Raw genomic sequence first — 15,297 nt, 5'->3', positions numbered from 1 at the left:
ATGAAATGTCCCTGTAATAACTGGTACATTGAGAACACTTCTAGGAAAACTGGTGATGTTTTGCAAGCGTTCCAATAGCTGGCAGCAGCAACAGCCGATGAGGCTTGTTGTCTCTGTAAACGCCGATTAACGGCGGTTTAATGCAGGGCGTTGGCCTGAACTGTTGACTTGGCCGCTTTGATTCTGGCCCCCCTCGTCTGTAGGGCTTGGACTGTTTTGAAATGTTGACAGTGAATTGGAAAATGATGTGGCACCCATTCCCCACATTATTATTAGACTACTAGCCGCCCCCTGCCATGCATTGCTGTGGCCCAGTCTGGCGATCTGGAAAATAAAGTAATGTGAAAGTATTGGTTTCTAATATATGTAATTTATGCTTGTGGGTAAAGAGTATTTCTTGCTGTTTCTTTGTCAGTGTTGATGTTGAGATTGTCTGGTTTGCCTACTCTGGAACATGCAACATATAATTGTCCTTCTTTAGGGGTCAATTTCAAACCTATGATATTGTGTGTATGTGCGAATCATATCTATATAAATAAAAATGTAATATTAGTTCGCGCTACCATCAGAACTCAAAAACCACTGGGGGAATTGACACCAAATTTGGACACAAGACACCTAACAGTCCAATTTATGTCCTCCACTCAAAAAAAATTGATTTTGTCATTTGGGAATTGTCGTTGCTGGGATTTATAGTTTACCTACAATCAAAGAGCATTCTGAACTCCACCAATGATGGAATTGGGCCAAACTTAGCACACAGGGCTCCCATGACCAACAGAAAAAACTGGAAAGGTTTGGTGGACATTGACCTTGAGTTTGGGAATTATAGTTCACCTACATCCAGAGAGCACTGTGGACTCAATTAATGATGGATCTGGACCAAACTTAGCACGGAAACTAAATATGCTCAAATGTCAACCATGGTTGAGTCTGGGGAAAGTAGACCTTGACATTTGAGAGTTGTAGTTGCTGGGATTTATAGTTCACCTACAATCAAAGAGCATTCCACCAACGATGGGATTGAATTAAGCTTGGTACACAGAACTCCCGTAATAAACAAAAAATAATTGAAGGGTTTGGTGGGCATTGACCTTGAGTTTTGGAGTTGTAGTTCACCTACATCCAGAGAGCACTGTGGACTCAAACAATGATGGATCTGGACCAAACTTGACACAAATATTCCATATGCCCAAATATGAACACAGATGGAGTTTGGAGGAAATAGACCTTAACATTTGGGATTTGTACTTACTGGGATTTATAGTTCATCTACAATCAAAGATTATTCTGAACTCCACCAATGATGTAATTGAACCAAACATGGCATACAGGACTTCCATGACCAAGAGAACACACTGGAAGGGTTTGGTGGGCATTGACCTTGAGTTTGGGAGTTGTAGTTCACCTACATCCATAGAACACTTTGGACTCAAAGAATGATGGGATCTGGACCAAACTTGGCATGAATATTCCATATGCCCAAATATGAACACAGCATTCTGAAGCCCACCAATGATAGAATTAGGCCAAACTTCCCACACAGAACTCCCATGACCAACAGAAAATACTGTCTGTGATGGTCTTTGGCGACCCCTCTGACATCCCCTCGCGACCCCTCTAGGGGTCCCAACCTCCAGGTTGAGAACCACTGATGTAGGTGAACTACAACTCCCATCAATACCCATGTTGATCATGAGAGTCCTGTGTGCCATGTTAGATTCAATTCCATCATTGGTGGAGTTCAGAATGCTCTTTGATTGTAGGTTAACTATAAATTCCAGCAACTATAATTCCCTAATGACAAAATCAATTTTTGAGTGATGGTCACTCCTTGGGTTAGTAGGTGTCTTGTGTCCAAATTTTGTGACAATACGTCCAGTGGTTTTTGAGTTATATTAATCCCACAAATCCCACATTTTTATTTATATAGATTCTAATATGGCTACTATTAGAAAGCCTTTCTTCAAGATCTTATTTTGTTTTAAGACAACATTGTATGGAAAAGTACTGGGTTCCTCCTTACAGCTCAGTTGAATTGCATCAGAAACTATTTGGAGTCTCCCCCTATATGGTACGCTCTATTTTTGCAAAGAGAAGGGAAACTATTGGTGTCTAGATGTTGTTGGACTGCAACGTTGATCATCCAAAGCACTGCTTCTTAAAATGTGGGTCCCGGTCCCAAATGGGATCAGTGTTGGGTTCCCCAAAAGTTTGGCAACAGTAAAAGGGTTGGAACACCACCTATTTACATGAATCTGTTAGCAACAGTATGCAATGTTTACAGTGGGGTCTGCACTGTAAACATTGCATACTGTTGCTAACAGATTCAAGTTTACAGTGGATTCTGTAGCGCCCCCAGTGGTGCAATGGGTTAAACCAGTGTTTCTCAACCTTCCTAATGCCGCGACCCCTTAGTACAGTTCCTCATGACCCCCAACCATAACATCGTTTTCGTTGCTACTTCATAACTGTAATTCTGTTAATGTAAATATCTGCTATGCAGGATATATTTTAATACACTGGACCAGATTTGGTACACAAATGGTGAGGTTGGGATTGTATTTGTCATTTGAGAGTTGTAGTTGCTGGGATTTTTAGTTTGCCTGCAACCAAAGAGCATTCTGAACTCCACCAACAATGGAATTGAATCAAACTTAGCACACAGAACTCCCATGACCACAGAAAATACTGGAATGGTTTAGTGGGCATTGACCTTGAGTTTGGGAGTTGTAGTTCACCTATATCCAGAGAGCACTGTGGACTCAAACAATGATGGATCTGGGCCAAAGTTGGCACCAATATTCAATATGCCCAAATGTGAACACAGATGGAGTTTGGGGGAAATAGACCTTGACATTTGGGAGTTGTAGTTGTTGGGATTTATAGTTCATCTACAATCAAAGATCCCCTTGAACCCCACAAATGATAGAACTGGTCCAAACTTCCCGGACAGAACCACCATGACCAACAGGTTCAAACCTACAATCAAAGAGCATTCTGAACTCCACCAATGATGGAGCTGAACCAAACTTCCCACACAGAACTCCCATAACCAACAGAAAATACTGGAAGGGTTTGGTGGGCATTGATCTTGAGTTTGGGAGTTGTAGTTCACCTACATCCAGAGAGCACTGTGGACTCAAACAATGATGGATCTGGACCAAAATTGGCACCAATACTCAATATGCCCAAATATGAACACAGATGGAGTTTGGGGAAAATAGACCTTGACATTTGGGAGTTGTAGTTGCTGGGATTTATAGTTCACCTGCAATCAAATAGCATTCTGAAGCCGAAAAACAAAATATTTGGGCCAGATTTCCCACTCAGAACCCCCATGACCAACAGAAAATATTGTGTTTTCTGATGGTTTTTGGTGACTCCTCTGACACCCCCTCACGACCCCCCGCAGGGGTCCCAACCTCCAGGTTGAGAAACACTGGGTTAAACCCTTGTGCCGGCAGGACCGTAAACCGACAGCTCAGAGGTTCAAATCCAGGGAGAGTGTGGATGAGCTCCCTCTGTCAGCTTCAGCTCCCCAGGTGGGCACATGAGAGAAGCCTCCCACAAGGATGATAAAACATCAAAAGATCCAGGCGTCCCCTGGGCAACATTCTTGCAGACAGCCAATTCTCTCCATTTCTCCAGTCGCTCCTGACACACTCCGAACTTCGGCATCCTGGAGGTGGTGCTCAATTCAGGCCACAGGTGGATGTGTCTCTCCATTCTCTATTTTCTGGTGTTTTCTGTTTATGGTGTTGTAAAATACCTCCCCACTTAAGCGGTGCCTAATTTATCTACTCAAAGCTCACAGCTGTTTTTGAACTGCTTAGGTGGACAGTGAGCTGGGCTGAAGGTCGGGCACTCACCCCAACCAGAGCTTCGAACTGCCAACTTTTCGATTGGTGTGATCTGTTCCTGCTGGTGATTAACCAGCTGTGTAAAAGCCCATTTAACAAGCCCTGCTGAAAACTGAATTATTATATAGACCAGCATATCTCAACCTGGGGGTCAGGACCCCTGGGGGGGGGGTCACAAGGGGGTGTCAGAGGGGTCGCCAGAGACCATCAGAAAACACAGTATTTTCTGTTGGTCATGGGGGTCCTGTGTGGGAAGTTTGGCCCAATTCTATCGTTGGTGGGGTTCAGAATGCTCTTTGGTTGTAGGTGAACTATAAATCCCAGCAACTACAACTCCCAAATGTCAAGGTCTATTTTCTCCACACTCCACCAGTGTTCACATTTTGGCATATTGAGTATTTGTGCCAAGTTTGGTCCAGATCCACAGTACTCTCTGGATGTAGGTGAACTACAGCTCCAAAACTCAAGGTCAGTGCCCACCAAACCCTTATTATTTATTTATTTATTTATTTATTTATTTATTATTTGCACTTGTTAACCGCCACTCTCAGCCCGAAGGCGACTCGTGGCGGTGTACAGAACATAGAACATAAAGACAACAATTACAATAAATTCAGGGCCATAACACACATCTTACTAACACACAGCTAATTAAACTAAAAATCCGCTTCGTCTTGTTTGGGTCATAGTCAATCTCGTAGTCATAGTCCATTCCGGTGGTCATTCCAAAAACATAGCACTTAATTAAAGGCCTTTTCGAAGAGCCAGGTTTTCAGGCCCTTGCGGAAGGCCAAGAGGGAAGGCGCCTGTCTAATTTCAGCAGGGAGGGAGTTCCAGAGTCGGGGGGCCACCACCGAGAAGGCCCGCTCTCTAGTCCCCGCCAAGCGTGCCTGTGAGGCAGGCGGGACCGAGAGCAGGGCCTCCCCGGATGATCTCAAGGTCCTCGTGGGCTCGTAGGCCGAGATGCGGTACTCAAGGTATTTTGGGCCGGAACCGTTTAGGGCTTTGTAGGTTAGCACCAGCACCTTGAATTGGGCCCGGTAGCTGATCGGCAGCCAGTGGAGCTGGGACAGCAAGGGCGTTGTGCGCTCCCTGCGTCCCGCTCCGGTTAACACCATGGCTGCCGCGCGCTGGACTAGCTGGAGCTTCCGGGCCGTCTTCAAGGGCAGCCCCACGTAGAGAGCGTTGCAGTAGTCGAGACGGGATGTGACCAAAGCGTGTACCACCGTGGCCAAGTCAGACTTCCCAAGATACGGGCGCAGCTGGCGCACGAGCCGAAGCTGTGCAAATGCTCCCCTGGTCACCGCTGAAACCTGGGGTTCCAGGCTCAGCGATGAGTCCAGGGTCACACCCAAGCTGCGAACCCGCGCCTTCAAGGGGAGTGCGACCCCATGCAGCACAGGCTGTAACCCTATACCCTGTTCGGCCTTGCGACTGACCAGGAGTACCTCTGTCTTGTCTGGATTTAATTTCAGTTTGTTCGCCCTCATCCAGACCGTCACAGCGGCCAGGCACCGGTTCAGGACCTCGACAGCCTCCTTAGTAGCAGGTGGGAAGGAGTGACAGAGTTGGACGTCATCTGCGTACAGGTGACACCGCACCCCGAAACTCCGGATGATCTCACCCAGCGGCTTCATGTAGATGTTAAACAGCATGGGGGACAGTATGGAGCCCTGAGGAACACCACAGGTCAAAGGCTGTGGTGTTGAGCAGGAGTCCCCCAATAACACCTTCTGGGTACGTCCCTCCAGAAATGACTGGAGCCACCGCAAAGCGGTGCCCCCAAGGCCCATCTCTGCAAGGCGTCCCAGAAGAATACCGTGGTCGACGGTATCGAAGGCCGCTGAGAGGTCCAGAAGCACCAACAGGGACACACTCCCCCTGTCTAGCTCCCGACGCAGATCATCCACTAAGGCGACCAAGACCGTCTCGGTACCATGTCCCGGTCTGAAGCCAGACTGTGCCAGATCCAGATAATCCGTGTCTCTCAAGAATACCTGGAGTTGTGAGGCCACCACGCTTTCCATGACTTTGCCCAAGAAGGGAAGATTGGAAACAGGCCCTTCCAGTATTTTCTGTTGGTCACAGGAGTTCTGTATGCCAAGTTTGGTTCAAGTCCATCATTGGTGGAGTTCAGAATGCTCTTTGATTGTAGGTGAACTATAAATCCCCGCAACCACAACTTCCAAATGACAAATCAATCCCCTTCCCCAATCCTATCAGTATTCATATTTGGGCATATCAGGTAGTTATGCCAGATTTGGTCCAGTGAATGGAAATACATCCTACATATAATATATTTACATGACGATTCATAACAGAAGCAAAATTACAGTTACGAAGTAGCAACAAAATAATGTTATGGTTGGGGGTCACCACAACATGAGGAATTGTATTAAGGGGTCGCGGCATTGGGAAGGTTGAGAAACACTGATATAGACTAACATGGTTACCTCTATGGCTTCGAACTGCTAACCTTTCAATTGGTGGTGATTAACAAGCTGTGCTAAAGTCTATGTAGCAAACCCTATTGAAAACTGAATTATTATATAGACTAACATGGTTACCTCTATGGAACTGGCTTTCAAAACACAAGCCTTCAGGTGAGAGCCCTGACTTACCATTCTCTTTCCTTTTTAGGTACACGCATTATTTATGACCGTAAATTTCTAATGGAGTGCCGTAATTCTCCTGTGGCCAAAACACCACCGTGTGATCTTCCAGACATTCCAGGCGTTACATGTCCAAATGTGGAAGAGGTCAGGAATGAGAGCAGCCTGGTCCATTCCGAGGTGGAGAAACTAGGCTTAGGTGAGTGTTTACCTGCAACCGTCCTATGAAGGTACTTCCCCTTGCAAATGCAGATGGTGGAACTGTGATCTAGAAGCCATATATGGCTGTTTGCTTGGAACTTTGGGAAAATCATGGGTTCACCATCCACTTGGAAGTCATCAAACTCTATGTAGGCCCAGTTGTGGTGCTAAATTGTGACTTCTTCGTGCGACTGCTGATAGAGCCAAAGGTCACTGCCAACATCTCAGGAGTGTTCAGCAGTCCCAACGCCTGGATCTCCATATTGGGTTGCTGGGTTTGCTAGAGACCCTTTTCATATTTATTTATTTAATATTTATATTATATTATATTATATTATATTATATTATATTATATTATATTATATTATATATAAATAAAAATGTAATGTTTGTTTGTGGGGTTAACAGAACTCAAAAAACAGTGGGCCAATTGACACCAAATTTGGACAGCATACACCTAACAACCCAACGTATGTCCTTCACTCAAAAATTTTTGATTTTGTCATTTGGGAGTCATAGTTGCTGGGATTTATAGTTCTCCTACAATAAAGAGCATTCTGAATTCCACCAATTATGGCATTGAACCAAACGTGGCATACAGGACTCCCATGACCAACAGAAAACACTAGAAGGGTTTGACCTTGAGTTTGCGAGTTTGGACACAAGACATCTACTAACCCAAGGAGTGACCATCACTCAAAAATTGATTTTGTCATTTGGGGAGTTATAGTTGCTGGGATTTATAGTTAACCTACAATCAAAGAGCATTCTGAACGCCACCAATGATGGAATGGAACCAAACATGGCATACAGGACTCTCATGATCAACATAGGCATTGATCTTGTGTTTGGGAGTTGTAGTTCACCTACATCCAGAGAGTACTGTGGACTCAAACAATGATGGATCTGGACCAACCTTGGCACAAATATTCCATATGCTCAAATATGAACACAGATGGAGTTTGGGGGAAATAGACCTTGACATTTGGGATTTGTAGTTACTGGGATTTATAGTTCACCTACAATCAAAGAGCATTCTGAACGCCACCAATGATGGAATTGAACCAAACATGGCATACAGGACTTCCAAGACCAACAGAAAACACTGGAAGGGTTTGACCTTGAGTTTGGGAGTTGTAGTTCACCTACATCCAGAGAGCACTGTGGACTCAAACAATGATGGATCTGGACCAAATTTGGCACGAATATTCCATATGCCCAAATATGAACACAGATGGACTTTTAGGGAAATAGACCTTGACATTTGGGATTTGTAGTTACTGGGATTTATAGCTCACCTACAATCAAAGAGCAATCTGAATGCCATAAATGACAGAATTGGGGCAAACTTCCAACACAGAACCCCCATACTTAAGGCCATCCAGTCCAACTCCCTTCACCAGGGCAAGAAAACCTAATCAAAACCCTCCTGACAAAGAGCCATCCAGCCATAGATACAGATAGATAGATATGATTCACACGCACACAGATATAATATAGATTTGAAAGGGACCCCTAAAGAAGGACAATGATATGTTGCATGTTCCAGAGTAGGCAAACCAGACATTCTCCACATCAACACTGACAAAGAAACAAGAAACACTGTTTACCCACAAGCAGAAAGAAATTACATAGATTAGAATCCATTACTTTATTTTCCAGATCACCAGACTGGGCCACAGCAACGCGTGGCAGGGAACCGCTAGTATATATATATATATAAATGTAATGTTCGTTTGTGGGATTAACAAAACTCAAAAACACCTGGACAAATTGGCACCAAATTTGGCAGCAAAACATATACTAATCTAATCTATGTCTTTCAAACAAAAAATAAATCTTTAAAAATGAAGGGGAAATAATTTTAACACCCCCCCTCCCAAATACCTAAAAGAGCATGCGCAAAAGGCCCCCTCCCCAGCGCGCGAGAAGACTGACACAGCAACCGTTGTGAGAGAAGAGAAGCCTAGCCATGGACTCCCTTTCCAAGTACAAAGGCAGAGTTCCCTTTCTTTTGAGGAGAGGAGGGATTGAGGAGAGGACAGGAAGGAGAGACGAAGGCCATGGAGGCTTGGCGAGGCAAGCCCCGGCAGCAGCTGGAGCCACCGTAGAGGCTCCTTGAGGCCCAAGTGGCCCTCAGGCAACCCTCCCCCCAAAACTGGAGGATTGCAACGCAAGCGTGGCTGGGATTTTGGGGAACTGAAGTCCAAAATTGGCAAAAGTGCACAGTTTGAGAAATACCGTTTTAGACAATTAAAGATCACTCCTAAAGTATTTTGGGGGATCTGAACAAAATGAGGCCCTACATGCTTTGTAATGTGGCATGTGGTTAAAAACAAACAAGATAGGACTGGTAGAACCGCCTTGCGGGCATCTGGCTTTGTTACTCCTTAATCGTCTTTAGAATAACAAAACATTGCTGTCGCCTTTGAAAGAACATTTTGTCCTTGGTTGGCACATGAGGAACAAGGAAATGGCTGCAGAAAGATTACAGATTGGTTCTGCCTCTTTAGCTGCCGCTATCAAAGCACTTGTGTCACTTGTTCGTTGAAAGATTGTGGCCGCCAGCCTTCGGGCATGTGCTTCTCTCCAAAGTTACATAAAGCCACATGGAGCAAGGAAGCTATTATAAAACCAGTGTTGACCTCTAAGGGACATCAGAAATGCTGTATACCCACTATTTGTTTTTTTAAATATATATTTTTAACATTTCATCCTTGGACTGCACAAGTTTCTTGTGCCATCAAGTTTCCAGACCTCAATTATTTATTTACATTATTTATGTTCTGCCCTTCTCACTCCACAGGGGACTTGGGGCGGATTACAACTCACATATACATGGCAAACATTCAGTGCCATAGACACAAAACATATATAGACAAACACAGAGGCAGTTTAATATTCCAGCTTCATGAGGGTGTGCTTGAATTCCGGCCACCGGGGGCAGCGGTTGCTTCACAGTCTACTTGTGACACCGAGTCCTTGATGGAGTACTTTATCATTATTTTTATAGGATCATAAATTAGTTAAATTAGACTCCCGCATAAGTAGTACCTAAATTTCCTACTTGACAGATCCAACTTTCTTTCGGGCTGCAAAGGTGGACAGCAAGCTAGACAAATGGTTGTGAGCTTACTCCGACCCAGGCTAGCTTTGAACTCATGATTTTTTGATCAGTGGTGATGAGTAGCTAGGCTAAAGACAGAGCCAGGTGGATGGATTCCTCCCTTCAAACACACACACACATTCCTATGCATGTTTTCCCAAAAAGGGCTTTGTCTTTGCTATTCCTACCAGTCGCTGTCCCCTCCTCCTTTGATGGTGTAGTAATAGAATTCTGTGAGGGAAATTCCTCTTTAAGTTTTTATTGCCCTGGGTTGACCATCCGGTCTCTCCACCATTTTCCAGTCTCTTCTGCTTTTCCTTCCTTCCAGTAAAGACATATTTTGCCTCTCCCTGAGCCAGCATTTCTCAGCCTGGAGGGCTGTACCCCTGAGGGGCGGTCAGAAGGGTCGCCAAAGTCCATCAGAAAATACAGTATTTTCTGTTGGTCATGGGGTTTCTGTGTGGGACGTTTGGCCCAATTCTATCATTGGTGGTCTTCAGAATGCTCTTTGGTTGTAGGTGAACTATAAATCCCAGCAACTATAACTCCCAAATGGCAAGGTCAGTGCCCACCAAACCCTTCCAGTATTTTCTGTTGGTCATGGGAGTTCTGTGTGCCAAGATTGGTTCAATTCCATCATTGGTGGAGTTCAGAATGCTATTTGTTTGTAGGTGAACTATAAATCCCAGCAATACAACTCCCAAATGTCAAGGTCTATTTTCCCCAAACTCCACCGGTGTTCACATTTGGGCATATTGAGTATCTGTACCCAGTTTGGTCCAGATCCATCATTGTTTGAGTCCACAGTTCTCTCTGGATGTAGGTGAACTACAACCCCAAAACTCAAGGTCAATGCCCACCAAACCCTTCCAGTATTTTCTTTTGGTCATGGGAAAACTGTGTGCCAAGTTTGGTTCAATTCCATCGTTGGTGGGGTTCCGAATGCTATTTGATTGTAGGTGAGCTATAAATCCTAGCTACTACAATTCCCAAATGACAAAATCAGTTTTTTTGAGTGAAGTACATACATTGGGTTGTTAGGTGTCCTGTGTCCAAATTTGGTGTCAATTGGTCTAGTGGTTTTTGAGTTCTGTTAATCCCACAAACGAACGTTATACTTTTATTTATATAGACTAGCTGTACCCGCCACGAGTTGCTGTGGCCAACCGTCCCCTCCCTCTTTCTCTTCTTCTTTCTTTCTCTCCTTCCTTCCCCCCCTCTTTCCTTCCTTCCCTCTTTTTCTTTCCTTTCTTCTTTCTTCTGTCCTACCTGTTTCTTTTCTCGCTTCCTTTGCTCTTTGGTTCCATCCTTCCTTGTCTCTTTCCTTCCTTCCTTCCTGCCTTCCTTCCTCCCTCCCTCCCTTCCCTCCCTCCCTTCTTCTTTCTCTCTTTCATACCTTCTCTCCTTCCTTCCCTCTTTCACTTATTCCATTCTCTCCCTCCTTCTCTCCTTCCTTCCTTCTCTACCCTTCTTTCTCTCCTTCTTTCTCTCCTTCTCTCCTTCTTTCCCTCTTTCTCTCCCTCCTTCTCTCCTTCCTTCATTCTCTACCTTTCCTTCTTTCCTTCTCTCCTTTTTTCTCTCCCCTCTCTCTCTTTCCTTCCTTCCTTCCTTCCTTCCTTCCTTCCTTCCTTCCTTCCTTCCTTCTCTACCCTTCTTTCTTTCCTTCTTTCCCTCCTTCCTTCTCTACCATTTTTCCTTTCCTTCCTTCTCTCCTTCCCTCTTTATCTCCCCCTTCTTTCCTTCCTTCCTTCTCTACCTCCTTTTTCCTTCCTTCTCTCCTTCCCTCCTTCTTTACCTTCGTATCTCCCTCCATCTCTACCTTTCTTTCCCTCTTTCTCTCCTTCCCTCCTTCTTTCCCTTCTTCTCTCCCTCCTTCTCTCCTTCCTTCCTTTTCTACCCTTCTTTCTTTCCTTCCTTCTCTCTCTCCTTCTCACTTCCTCCTTTCTGTGTATGTGTTTTGTGTGTGTATATGCATATATGTATGTTTTTTGTGTATATATATGTGGTTTTGCGCTTGCGTTGTAATGTATTTGGGGGGTGGGGTGGCTTTAAGTCCCTTTTGCTGTGTTTTTCAGTGTTTTTATGAGTGTTGGTCACTCATTGGTCTGATAAGTGTATTGTGTCCAAATTTGGTGTCAATTCGTCCAGTGGTTTTTGAGTTCTGTTTATCCCACAAACGAACATTACATTTTTATTTAGATAGATTGAGTGTTTTGCAATAAAAATCAGAAGGTGTCGATCCAGATGTTAAAGATTGTCATGTTTTCCTTGGCGGTACTCTGCTTCAAAAGACTTGAACAATGAGCACCATCGAGGTCTCAATCTCATTAATAACTTTGTCTACATCTATAAGAATCAAGGAAAATTACTATAAAACGATATGGAGGTGGTATCTAACTCCCATTAGATTAAATCAGATTGACGCCTGGCTCGAGAGCAGTACGTGTGAAAAAGATCTTGGAGTCCTCGTGGATAACAAGTTAAACATGAGCCAACAATGTGATGTGGCGGTAAAAAAAGCCAATGGGATTTTGACCTGCATCAATAGGAGCATAGTATCTAGATCTAGGGAAGTAATGCTACCCCTCTATTCTGCTTTGGTTAGACCACATCTGGAATACTGTGTCCAATTCTGGGCACCACAATTCAAGAGAGATATTGACAAGCTGGAATGTGTCCAGAGGAGGGCGACTAAAATGATCAAGGGTCTGGAGAACAAGCCCTATGAGGAGCGGCTTAGGGAACTGGGCATGTTTAGCCTGAAGAAGAGAAGGCTGAGAGGAGATATGATAGCCATCTATAAATACGTGAGAGGAAGCCACAGGGAAGAGGGAGCAAGCTTGTTTTCTGCTTCCTTGGAGACTAGGACGCGGGACAATGGCTTCAAACTACAAGAGAGGAGATTCCATCGGAACATTAGGAAGAACTTCCTGACTGTGAGAGCCGTTCAGCAGTGGAACTCTCTGCCCCGGAGTGTGGTGGAGGCTCCTTCTTTGGAAGCTTTTAAGCAGAGGCTGGATGGCCATTTGTCAGGGGTGATTTGAATGCAATATTCCTGCTTCTTGGCAGAATGGGGTTGGACTGGATGGCCCGTGAGGTCTCTTCCAACTCTTTGATTCTGTGATTCTATGATTATGGGTTTTTTTGCGTTTTGATATTTAAAAGAATTCCGAAATTTTTCTTTAAAAAAGTTCGATATTTACAAAATTTCGTAAAATTACGAAACAATACGAAACGAATACGAATCGATTCGTTGATGGCAGACGTGACTGCGCAATACGCTAAAAAACCTCCAAATGGGACAGGGGGAACTTCTGAAGCTTCCCTCTCCCTCTGTTGTTGACTGTTGGTGTGATATTTATATATTTTTTTCACTGATTAAACAAACAACAGCTATAAAACTTGCCCCAGACATGCGGAAATAATAACGAAACTATTTCGAAACGAATACGAAACGAATACGAAGCAATTACGAAACGAATTGAAAAATTCATTTCGTTTTTTAGATGCTCCTGAATGGTTCGTTATCGCTTCGTAACCAAAAAAAAATAACGAATTTTTAACAAATTACGAAATTACGAAATGAAACCGCCCAGCCCTAATACATAGTATAAGTTGTAACGGAATGATAAGAAATATGCTTAAAGATGTATTTGATTATTTTTACTGTTAGATTGTATATAATATGACAAATTCTTCTATCTAAGATGTTGTAAAAAGAGGGAAGAATGTATGCTTATACATGTTGTTTGATAAATGTATAAATTTTAAAAAAATTAATAACTTTGTGATTTCCACAGGTGACGAAGCCCAGTTCGACATGGACATCTGAAGCCCGTCTCGGAGACGACTTGCGGATTTTCCCCAGCGAAGACACGAAATCAACCGCGCTTCCAGAACGAGGGAGGCTTGTAGAATAGCCTACACTTCACAAATCTTTTCAGGACGGAAGGTCCATTATTTTTTGTTATTGTTGTCGTTGTTCTTATTGAGAGGACAAGAAGAGACTTTCTGTTACCAAAGGTTGGAAAACTTTTTTGTGTCGGAGAGGCGGAGGAGCCTGGGAGAGGAGGGAAGTCTGTGCCTTGGTTCGTGTGCCTTGTTCACCGACATCCGTGTTCCCAAACAGGGGACTGCATTAAGGGACGGACATAAAATCATGTTGGATTTAGGGGATTAATGTCGATTAATGCATGGTGCACACAAGTGGCAATATGGTGATTCGCAGAGCCGTATCGTTAAACCAAAATAATAATTTTCTGGCTTAATACTTTTCCGTTGCCATCAGCACCAAATCTGGGAGGGGAGGAAGCCTGATTATAAAAGGAAAATGCTTTTGGCTCATTTCTCCTGTTTTCTTTCTGCGTCTACTTCGTCTGGTGCTGCAGTAAACAATCTGGTTGGTGCAAACTGAGTGGATCCGGGTCAGTTTCAGCCTTCCTTTCCTTACGGGGAAACAAAACAGCCTCCCTGTATAAAAGGGTTCAAACAAAAGTGGCTTTTCGAAAACTTTTTGCACAAAGTTCTTGAAATGCTTTGGAGAAATGGGTAGCTTGCACTATTTTTCTTTCTCTTGAAGGGCTACATAAATGCTCATGTTGGATCTATGCACATCCTTCTCTGTACATTATATGTAAAATAAAGAAAAGAAGAAAACATTATACTTGTCTCGTATGTTATACTGTTTACTAATTGTTCAATAGCTGTTGGTGACATTCATACACTACCAATAGTGTAAAAGTTACTTACTTACTTAGGCAATCCCTCGTAGTCTGAGGATGATGGTTCTCCAAGTGTAGTATGTTGGCGGTAGGTCCGTAGGTGACTGTGGAGCCCTATTCTTTTTTTTTCTTTTTTATATACAGTTATATAGACATATACTATACATTTCCTTCTCTTTTATTTACATTCACCCCTGTGCTCCCCTTCTCCAGAGCCATCTCTTTTCTTAAAGTCCCACCAAAAAATCAGTTGTTCATTTGGAGGTAAATTCCCATCTTCTTTTTCCAATAATTTTTCTAGAAATTTTCTCTAGATACTTTCAAAGTCATTTTTTACATAATCCCTTCTTTACTTTTAAGTTTGATGTTAGCTTATCATTCAGTGCCATTTTCCAGACTTCTTTATACCATTCATTAATCTGTATTTTCATTGCCCCTTTCCAATATTTTGCAATTAATAGTCTAGCTGCTGTTAATAGCATGTCTATTAAAAAAAATTCCTTCTTATCTTTCCCATCCTCTTTTTTAATTAAAAGTAATATTTCTGCTTGATTCCTCCTAATTTTTATATTAATGATATTTTCTATTTCTGTTATAACCAATTCCCAAAAATCTTTTACGTATTTGCAGTCCCACCACATATGCATGTAGGTTCCAATTTCTTGGCATCCTCACCAACATTTTTCATTATTGTTCTTATTTATAATGTTTAACCTTCTTGGTGTTAAATACCATTTACAAATTAATTTATAATATTTTTCTTTTATTCTAATTGCCATGTTTTTAAGTGTCTT

General features: G+C 43.2%; 1 protein-coding gene across 1 annotated transcript in view; it reads left to right on the top strand.

Annotated features, from left to right (window-relative positions):
• Positions 1–14,443, top strand: part of EIF4EBP1 (eukaryotic translation initiation factor 4E binding protein 1) — a 29,991-nt gene extending 15,548 nt beyond the window's left edge. Inside the window, exons 2-3 of the mRNA XM_060787289.2 lie at positions 6,504–6,674; positions 13,583–14,443. Coding sequence (XP_060643272.2) covers positions 6,504–6,674; positions 13,583–13,614 — 203 coding nt within the window. The 3' untranslated portion in view covers positions 13,615–14,443. The remainder of the gene's footprint in view (positions 1–6,503; positions 6,675–13,582) is intronic.
• Positions 14,444–15,297: the final 854 nt, after the last annotated feature.

This window comes from Anolis sagrei, chromosome 7, assembly GCF_037176765.1.
Source record: "Anolis sagrei isolate rAnoSag1 chromosome 7, rAnoSag1.mat, whole genome shotgun sequence".
In the NCBI taxonomy this organism is placed as follows: domain Eukaryota; kingdom Metazoa; phylum Chordata; class Lepidosauria; order Squamata; family Dactyloidae; genus Anolis; species Anolis sagrei.
The sequence above is the reverse complement of the archived record's forward strand: the minus strand, read 5'-3'. Positions and strand labels throughout refer to the sequence as shown.